Below are 10,213 nucleotides of genomic sequence, written 5' to 3'. Positions count from 1 at the left end.
CTATACAATGACCTTCCACTCAAAGACCTTATTTATTTCCTCCCTCTTTCCAGATTCCATAAGCCCTTGGTACAAGTTTCAGAGCTTTTCTCTTGGATTAGCAAGCTTAGTTATTTCACAAATGGAATAAATGTTCCAGATTAGTTTAAAAAATAAAAATAATTGAAAGAATTGTTCCTAGTAGCCGTGTTTGGTTGACAGAATGGAGCAGCAATCTGCTGGCTGCAGCTGTTCCTGTTGCTCTGCTGGGTTACTGTTCAGAGTTACTAGAGAGATTGTTTCCAGAGAGGAATGTACAGAACATAAGTAAAAACTTCCTAAATAGAAAATTACTTAGCCTTTAAAAATGAAGAAGAAAGAGAGAAACTGGCAGTATTTCGTAATCCTCTTAGGACTCTTTCAGCTCATCGAAAGGTAAGAGATTTCTTACCCTCAGGCATGCTGGGCACAGCTGGCTTGCTGTGCTTTTTAATGTCATCACTATATTCACCCAAACTAGGGGTGCTCTTTTTTAATGGAAGTGCCCCAAGATATTACCTACAAAAAAAAAAAAAAAAAGTGTAAGTGAATAAAATACATATTGGCTTTCTTTGTTGTGATTTACTCCAGGTTTCCCTTGGTGTTTAACCAATACAATGCCAATAGAAAGCCTGGGTTTTTGTTAGGTTATCCAGAGTGGAGCCTTTTAGTTTGAAGTTCAGAGGGACAGTGCTTCCCTGTGGTGAGCTCTCGGCAGCTCAGTGGCAGATGTCATTGGCCTTTTTTCCTGTTTTGTAGATGTCAGACTTGCAAGCCTGCATAGTGGCTAAGCAGCGTTTTGGGATGGGGGTGGGAATCGGGGGTTATTGTAAACTTCAGGAGAAAACAGGAGCTAGTAGTGTCATGGGACAAAGGCAACGTAGTGTCCTGTGCAAGGCAGATAGGATGCTGGGATGTAGGAATTTTTACCTGCTAAACTCATGATATAAGCTGCCTGCTTTTTATTTATGATTGGTCAGACTTCCATTGGAGTAGTGCAGCCACTTTGAGCATTATCTTCTAAGACAAATAGGAACCATGGGAAAAATCCAGAGTAAAGTAACAAGAATGATGGTCTAAGCAAATATGACCTACAATGGAAAAAACTGTTGGAGAGCCATTTTAGCATGCAGGATATCGAGCATGCTGAAGCATTGAAATAGATTTTCTAAGAAACTTGTGAGGTTCCAGTTAAGAACAGATTAGACAGAAGTCTGTCAGGAGAGATGCAAAACCTTGCCTTTGGCAAAGAGGAGAGAAAAAACCTAAAATTCCAGCATGTAACTAGCTTGAGTTACGGAAGGGAATTGCTTGAACCATGAGATTTCCATGAGATGTTGTGTATAAATCCACATCTAGAATAAACTTAAAATATAAGAAGAGTTTGAGCTATTCTTTTATTTTTTTTTTCAAGATTCTATTCTGGAAAAATAAACACTTGAGGAGCACTGGAAAATGCAGAAGTATCTTTTCCACTGCAAGTTCATTTTAAGGAAAATAAACTTTTCTTGCAGCACATTCTTCTCTAGCTTGTGAGGATGTCATGTGGGGAGTGTGTGTTGGGTTTTTTAGTTTTGTGCTACTATCAGCATAGATTTTCCTCCAGAACTGGTGATGATAATTGGTTTTGCTGTTTGCTGATGAGGAACAGGTTCTACCTTACTAGTGTCTGTGGATGTAATTCTGGGCAGTCATCTCCATTCACTTTATTCTCCCAAAAGAAAGTAATGGAGAGGAAGAAGAACTTTTTAAGGTGCTTGAGAAATTAGAATCTATTTTTAGCTATCCTTTCAGTTTCTTCTGGAAATCTTACTTTATGTCTGAAAAACTAGGACTAAACTGTGTAGAAAATAACGAGACTTTTTTACTTTCTTTGATCAGGACAGCTAACTGATGTCCTAAAGGTAGAAAATAGGAGTATGCAATAGTTACATGAAATGCATCAGATATTCTTTACCATTAATCACAAACTTTTAATTGCCCTTTTTTTAATACAAAACGCAGCTGAGGCTATAACAGGTTTTCTTTTATGATTGAAGGATATTTCTTTAAATGTTTGTGTCCAGTGAAGACTGTCATCTTATGCGTGCGATGTGAAAGCCATTTTGAGACATGAGACTTGAAAACAAATTGTAAACTACATTTTTAAACCTTTTTACATATGTCACTAAACTAGTCTTCTCTGTAAACTTACTATTTTAGGGTCTGAGTTCTCTGAGCATGTAGCCATCTATATATCCAGATGGATGAGTTATTTATTTTTATTACTCATTTTGAAATTGGAATGTCAGAACAGAAGCTCAAGTCCCAGGATGCTTTATGCAGAAATTACAACCATAACAGATGAAGAGGAACTGAAAGGGCCTAGCAGTCTTGAAAGCCAGAGACGGCTGGAGCCAGCACAGAACTTCTGTTGCAGGTGTCCAGGGCACCTTTGGTCCTCAGCAATGCCCCTGCTCCCCAGGGTGTATTTTACACTCCTGGAAAGTACAATGCAAATGGAAGTAAATTGCATGTAAAAGTGGCACAAGTGGCCGTGACCCGTTTTGTGTCTTCTCTGCTTTAAATAATGGTGGTATTTTCAGATGTCTCTAAATTATCACAGAGTCACAGTATGGTGGGGGTTGGAAGGGACCTCAGGAGATCATCTAGTCCAACCCCCCTGCCAAAGCAGGTTCACCTAGAGCAGGTTGCACAGGAAAGTGTCCAGGCGAGTTTTGAACATCTCCAGAGATGGAGGCTCCACAACCTCTCTGGGCAGCTTAGTAGGGAATTTATTTAAAGGAAAGTACAGAACAGTTTGTATTTGTTGAAAGTAACTACAGTATCAATTACAGTTGATAAATATTCCATGTTAGATCTATCTTTAAAACTATAATAAATAGTGTAATAAAATTTACCTAACTGGGAAAAAACCCTTTTGGTTCTATAGCATGTTGGTGGATGTGGTAGTTCTGAAATTCATTGCGTAAAAATAGTTAAATCCATTTGAGCATGAAAGACTTGGCATTCTGTGACACCCGAATGCCAGAATGGTACACACGTTGCATTACGTTCATCTAATACTAGCAGATACCACTGTGAATTACGTCATCAATGCATATATTAAATAGATTAATTTCAAGATGGTATAAACCAGTAGAGATGACAAAGAACAGGGAATTATAAAATAGCACAGGTATATGTAAAACAAAATATTCCTGTGGTTTTTTTACCTGAGGTTTTTGTGTGTGTGATTTAGGTGTGGAAAAAAGAGAAGCTTGGTACTCTTTATGATGTTAACTGGGCTCTCATCACACAACTAAGGCTATGTGTCAGTAACTAGGTATTCTTTATCTGATTAAATATAATCTTACTAGTTAATCCTCAGCTTTGTAATTTAAAAAACCATTTTTTGGCTTGGAGGAAGCATTAAACTTGGAACCTGAAATACTTAAATTTAACTGGAAGGGAATCTGAAATTCTGGAAAATAAAATGTTTAGTTATTAAGGAATAGGTTTGGAAAAGGAGAATTATATGTTGTGCAGGTGTTGTGATTTGTCAGAATTCAGATCTAAAAGCATGAAGGCTTTTTTTAAGATTTAAGTCTGCAAAGTTGAGCTTGAGGGACTTCAAGCTGATGTGGCAGTTGGGATGAGACAATATGTGCTAATTAAAATCTCTGTCACTTGGGATGTTTCTCACTTGCGTTTTGATGTAGAACACTGCACTGTGAAAGCTCAGTGATGATTATCAAGCTAAAAAAAAAGTAAGTTTCTAGGAAAAATCTTGTAGAATTAGAAGCAATTAGGAAAGAATGCCATATTTTAATGTTTAGTGACATAGCAGGAAAGCTGGAAATGTAAGGGTCTAGGAATATAGTATTTGGGTGTCATAAATGTACCTCTGACATTCTGTCAGCATCTATTCTCTGCTCATCAGTATATTCTGCAGGGCTACCTCAATACAGAGCCTCAGAACTGGAAAATACATAAACTTCTGAAATCTGAGACTGGAAATAGACTTGCAAACTCTCCCCTTTGTGTCTGGACCATCAGGTCAAACTATTCCCCACCCCCTCTAACAGACTCTCAGCATTTATTTTCAGACTTCTGACAAGAAGAAACTACTTTCTTTTGATTGAAACTTCAGCAGTTTTTCTGTAAGAAGTTGGGTGCCTGTGTTACACAACTTTCCTCTGGCTTTTCATGTGCCATAACCATCAAATCTAAGATGTCACACTTTCCCCACTTACCTTTCTACTAGTACTTAACCAGAGTAAGCAGTTTTGTGTGTTGGTTGAAGTTTTGTTTGTGCCTTGCCACAACAATTAGAATCTACTTAACTCTTCAAATCAGCTGAAATACTGAGCTTTCACAGATTCTGTGGGGTCCTTATTTGGTTAAGAGTGTGTGCCAGCTGAAATGGTAGATGGGAGATAGTATTCAAGATCAAAATCAAATTAAACTGTATATTTAAAATATTACAACTTTTCAGATTTACAGTGTGTAGTGTTAACTGATTTCTATGAACATACTTGGTTTTCCCGTACTAAATTATTGAAATCTCTCATTCTAAATATACTTGGAGATCAAGACAAATTTTGAGAACTTAAAACCTTAGACGTTCTGACTCTAGAACTGTGCTACTTTCACAGGGGCAAAAGAGTGACTTTACAGCACCATCGTGACCACAGAATCTTTTCCTGCTTCCGACAGTCACACTGGGTTGAAATGAGAGGAAGCTGAGATAATATTTTCAATTCCACATTCTGTCGTAGCCAAACCTTTTATTATTTGCTATGTAAATTGTTAAGTTTTATAGAAAAATGCAAAAGTTATTGAATTTATACAATTCCTTATCTGTTACAAGTATTTGAAATACGTGTCCCTATTTCTGTATATGCTGTTTCGCTGTGAAGAATGCCAGCAGAGGGAGCACACATGGGCTACGGGTTCAGAACCCAGACCTTACGCATGGTGCTGTTACTGGTAGTAAGGAAGGACGAGGCAAACTTCAAATTGGTGCTTTTTTTTCCCTCCCAGGTGAAATGAATTCTGTTAAGTGGGCATGTCTACATTTAAAACCCTATTTAAATATATGTATATTGAATGGTATTCTAATACCTGTAAGCTGCAGCAGTTTAAAATTATGATTCTTGGACTTACAATTGGTACATATACCCTTAATTCTTCTGTGATACTAGTACAGCAGTAAAGGTGAGTACAGGCATGGGATTTGGTAAAGTCATTTTCAAATTTTTAATTTTAGGGCAGCAGCAATGACTCTAAGAACAGTGTTGTTATCGCTGCAAGCATTGTTGGCAGCTGCAGAACCAGATGATCCACAAGATGCAGTAGTGGCAAACCAGGTAAGATACTCAGTTGACTGTGAATTTGTAACACTTCTGCAATGTTTTCTAATTCAGATTAAATCCCAAACCTTTGAGGAGATAAAGATTTTAAAGAATTAAAATTGCCTTACAGTAAGTGTGAGTTACTATAGTGTTTTGTGCTCCTTACTCTTTGGATTCCAGAGTAAGTAGCAGTTATTTTACAGTTTTGTTCCTTATTTAGCTTATCAGAAATGTCAGGAGATAGCAGCTTAGTGAAATGGATTCCAGTATAACTTGCCTTTTAAAATTTAAGGCTTCTGGTATAAGAAAAGCAATTTTTTATTGGTTTAAAATGAGTTTTAACTTGGTGTTCATTGGATTTGTCTTGCTATGTAGCTCCTCTTCCAGATTAATATGAATATCGTTCCCCGTTGTTTAATGTCAAAATTTTATTAGTAGTGACTTTAGATGAACTACTGTTGCATTTCATCCTGAGAAGCAGTTTATCTGAATGAAGCTTCCTATGATTTTACCTTTGCAAGTACCTGAGATACTGATTGAATTGGCATTAGTAGAATTCTGTAATCAGTGGTGTTTTTTACTTTTCAGACAGTAATAATGACTTACAAAAAGTAATAACAATAAAAAGTCTGTTGGGTCTTATGCCATACCAAGACTGATGTGGCTCTATTTAGTGTTGAAAGATATGAACAGTCATTCTGTAACTTAATAATCTGACAATTTTCAACAAAGTCTCAAGTATGTGCATGTTGTTTTCCTTTTTACTCTCTCTTGAGAGAGGGAGAGAGAGAGAGAAGGCCTGGCTTCCCCACTGACTGGTAGTAAGGGTATATTTCAGTAACAAAAGAACAAAGCAAGTAGAAGGTTCTTCCAGCATCAGTTTTATCTGTATCTTCTGTAAGTCAGGACCCTCCAGGATAGGGTGACAAAATGTGCACTCCTTCCCTCTAAAAATCTGTGCAGGGTGATAGATTAGCCATTTACCAAACCTGTCAGGGTTTGAAGTGAAACCTGGAGATCAGAGGCAGCCTATTGCACCGCCGGGTGGGGGAGAGCTGTGTGCTCCTACTGGGCTCTGTAGTAAGTACGGAAGGCTTGCTTCTGGGATTCTGCAACGCTGTCAGGCTGATCTGAACAAATGTCCCCAAACAGTTCTGTCAGACTGAATTGCTCTACACAAGGAGAATTGTTGCAAAGGCCAGCAAGGCCACCAGGCATGTCTCTGCACCGGTGTTTCTTGCTGGGTGCGTGCCCTCGCTGTCGCACTCTCTTTATTAAACAAAACCACTGTTTCCTTTTTTACAAAGAATAAGAATAGTGCTTCCCATTCTGGTGGAATTTTGTGTGGGAATCCTAACAGTCTCATAGAAGCACTTGAGCTGGAAAGAGTTTTTTTCTCAGGCAAAAAACTTCATGAAACTTCCTAGATTCTGAAGAGTGGTTTTCCAAGCTGCTTCTCAGATGCCTGTGGGAATGTGTCCAGTGGGACTGCAGGGAGGATTCAGTTTCTGTTCCCTGCAAATACCTGCATGAAACTGTACTGGGGTTTTGCCTTGAGTTACTTGCATGTGTAAGTAAGTAGAAAGTCTTTGAGAGATGTGGTGGTAAACACCTAGTTCCTTCATGTGTTTTATTTTGTGATGGGATCTTTTTTAGTTTCTTTGGACGGTTTTTCTTTTTTCCCAAAACAAAAAATTCACAAGGTATTAGTTATCCTCCACACTCATTTTTCATTATGTTAATTTACTGAACTGTGTGTTAGACTACTAAGCTGTCTGGGTAAATGGCAGTGTCCTAGAAGCTCGTGAACTGAATCCCAGGGAGAACACAGGGAGAAATCCTGTTTGAATAATGGCAGTATTTTCAGACACCAGCTGTCTGGTGTCAAAACTATTTCAACTAGTTGCTGTTTTTTTAAGTACAGCAGCATTAACTGCCTCAGATTCCTGATATACAGACATCAGTAAAGGGTGCCTCTAGGCTTTTCTCAGTTCAGTGAGAAGCTAGATTATTTACAGATACCTAAGTAAAGGAATTTTATTTATAGAACACTGAAAGCTAGTTCTGAATAAAATGCAGTTATGACTAATCCTTTGCACTTCAGCTAGTTGCTTTCTAGGCTTGGCAGTGTTCTCAAAAATATATTTAAAAAAAAATTGGGGGAAGATCTCTTAAGAGCAGAAGAATGTAGTACTTCAGGATGTTACGGATGCTTAACTTAATCCTTCCTCTTTTCTAGTCATTACAACCGGATAAATTTATTACAGACCACTGTATTTATAACACAGTGAGTTATTTCCAACTCAAGTAGATTTTCTCCCATGTTTGTTTTAGTACCATTAATAATCAGATAGAAAATGTGAAAATTGCTTCATGTGGAGCAGAATTAGTGGGAGGTGTACAGAGCACACAGTGCAATGTAGTTGACTTGTATTACTTTGAGAGGTAAAATGAAATGCACAGCAGTGAAAAGTATTATATTTATTTTGACAGTACTTTATAGATTTAATGGTTGTTTTCATGAATTAATAAAATGCTTAGAATTATAATCAGCCATGTTTCTATCCTTAAAATGCATCTAAATATTAGAATAACATATTTCCCCTATCTTGTCTTATTATTTAGTACTAAAATTTATTATATATATTTTTAAAGTAGGTGTTCCCATCTTTAAAGTCTGATGATTAAGAGAAAGAATATTGGGGTTTTTTTTAAACACAAAAAACTTCAAGTTGATATTGCATACAAAAGTTGCTAAAATAGGAAACTTCATCTTGCTTTTCTGAGTACAATTTATGACAGATGACCCACTTTCTTGGCTTTTGAGTTCTTGGTGCAGGCTGAAAACTCTCAGTGATAAGGTCTGTTCTGTTGTTTATTAGCAAACTCGTTAGTGATGAGATTGGTGGGACATAATATTTACATACCCTGCATGATTTTTTTTCTGGTAAATGAGAGCTTGCATGAAAAGAGTTGCAGCTTCCTAGCTTTTTTGCACATGCTCACCCATATTTCAGCCCTTCTTCTGTCACATACACTATCAATATCCTTATTCCCAGGAGTAAGCCTGGTAGTAAAATGTCAGCCCTGACTGAAAAACTGCAGGCTTACTTGCAGTGTATAAAACCAGGCATATTTTAAAGTGATCAGAGAAATACATTAGAGTAGTATGCAGTATGTACACTCAAGGAGATGTTAACATACGGATAATTTGTGCTCTGCCACATTGAACATAAATTTTCAGTAGCTATTCTAAATATAGCTACTTTACATTTGATCAGTGCAGTTGAGAGCAGTACCTGACTGTACACATAAAATACCTATAGTGCATAATTTAACCTAAAGGCAAGTGCATGTAATCAAATGCTTGCATAGGTTTACTCGGTGTGTAATCCTCACCTCCAAATTTAATTTCAAAAACACTGTTGAAGATAGTGTGGAAAGAATGATGGTTTGGAATTTGCCATATCATCTTGCTTTTTGGTTGGATTACTGAGTTGATTTAACTTCCCCCTTCTTCCCCCTCTCTCTTTTGTGTAGTACAAACAAAATCCAGAAATGTTTAAACAGACAGCTCGACTTTGGGCACATGTGTATGCTGGAGCGCCAGTTTCTAGTCCAGAATACACCAAAAAAATAGAAAACCTTTGTGCTATGGGCTTTGATAGGGTAAGTATATATAACTTAAATATTTTTCAGTAGGGGCAGGGCAAGTGTATGTATATAAATACAGGGAGTCATTAGTATACTAAAGGAGACTCACTACTTCCATGACCTCTTGTAGATCTAATCTGTTTGGTAATTATTTTAGAGAATTGGAGTTTTAAAATACTACATTATTAGTAAATCTTGTGAGCTACCCTTGCTTTTTTTGAAACAATTTTTTCTATAAATTATTAGTTAGGATTTAACAAATGATAAACTAATGTGTTCTGATTAATCTGTAAATTTTTCATTCTGCTTCTCACAGCTGCAGGTTCACACACTGAAAATATTATTGCTTTTGTTTTCTCGTTGCAGAATGCAGTAATAGTGGCCTTGTCTTCAAAATCATGGGATGTAGAGACTGCAACAGAATTACTCCTGAGTAACTGAGCCATGTAGAGAGATCTGCTTCAGTAGTCCAGCTTGCCCCTTCTGGAGGAGCATCACCATCTGTTATTTTTAGGATTCTATATAGATTCTCTTTTAAAACTGGCACTCTTGCCTGATGATGCTATCTAGGCAGTATTGGAGACTGAAAAAAACCGCTCTGTAAATAAAGCTAATTAAACGTCTGTGTAAATTTAAAAAGGGGAAATACTTTAATTTTTTTTCTTACTAAATATTGTAAAAATTCTTGGAGCTCAGCTAAAATAATGGGGAAAAACATGCCTACTTTAGTGTTTAGCAGTGTGATGAAGACTAGCAGGAACTTGCTTCAGGATTTGATTTAGTAAATCAGAAAGCAACATTTTTGAGTGTTAGTCATCAAAATTGTTGGTGCCACTCATCACAGCTATCTTACTGTTTTTAACATGGATCCTATGTGCCTGTGGATTGACCTATATTTGCATGCTTGTACTTAATAGACAATACTAGGTAGGGTCGCTGAAGAGAGCACCATTGAAATACTTGAGTGTTCTTGTAACTTTTTTCCCGAAAGACTTTCAAGACTTACCCAAAGTTCCAAATGGTGACCTATTCAGAACCGGTTTCTTTCTAGGTTATTAATTGGGAAACCTGATTCTCCTCTCCCTTATATCATACAGCTGAAAATCCTCACTAGATTATGTTTCATCATCTGTGGGTATTATGTGTGCCATTTACAGTAGTCTAGGCTCCCCTTTAAAAAACATACTTTGAATTATCAGTAATGA

At 37.0% G+C, this 10,213-nt stretch overlaps 1 protein-coding gene across 1 annotated transcript in view; it reads left to right on the top strand.

The window, feature by feature from the left end:
• Positions 1–9,647, top strand: part of LOC104529592 (ubiquitin-conjugating enzyme E2 K) — a gene marked incomplete at its 5' end in the record, with an annotated part of 24,855 nt that extends 15,208 nt beyond the window's left edge. The window contains 3 exon segments of the mRNA XM_010173937.2: positions 5,270–5,369; positions 8,895–9,023; positions 9,375–9,647. Of these exon segments, the coding sequence (XP_010172239.2) occupies positions 5,270–5,369; positions 8,895–9,023; positions 9,375–9,449 (304 nt within the window).
• Positions 9,648–10,213: the final 566 nt, after the last annotated feature.

This window comes from Antrostomus carolinensis, unplaced genomic scaffold (genome assembly GCF_000700745.2).
Source record: "Antrostomus carolinensis isolate BGI_N321 unplaced genomic scaffold, ASM70074v2 scaffold14570, whole genome shotgun sequence".
Lineage (NCBI taxonomy): Eukaryota > Metazoa > Chordata > Aves > Caprimulgiformes > Caprimulgidae > Antrostomus > Antrostomus carolinensis.
This window is presented reverse-complemented; position numbering and strand designations above follow the sequence as displayed.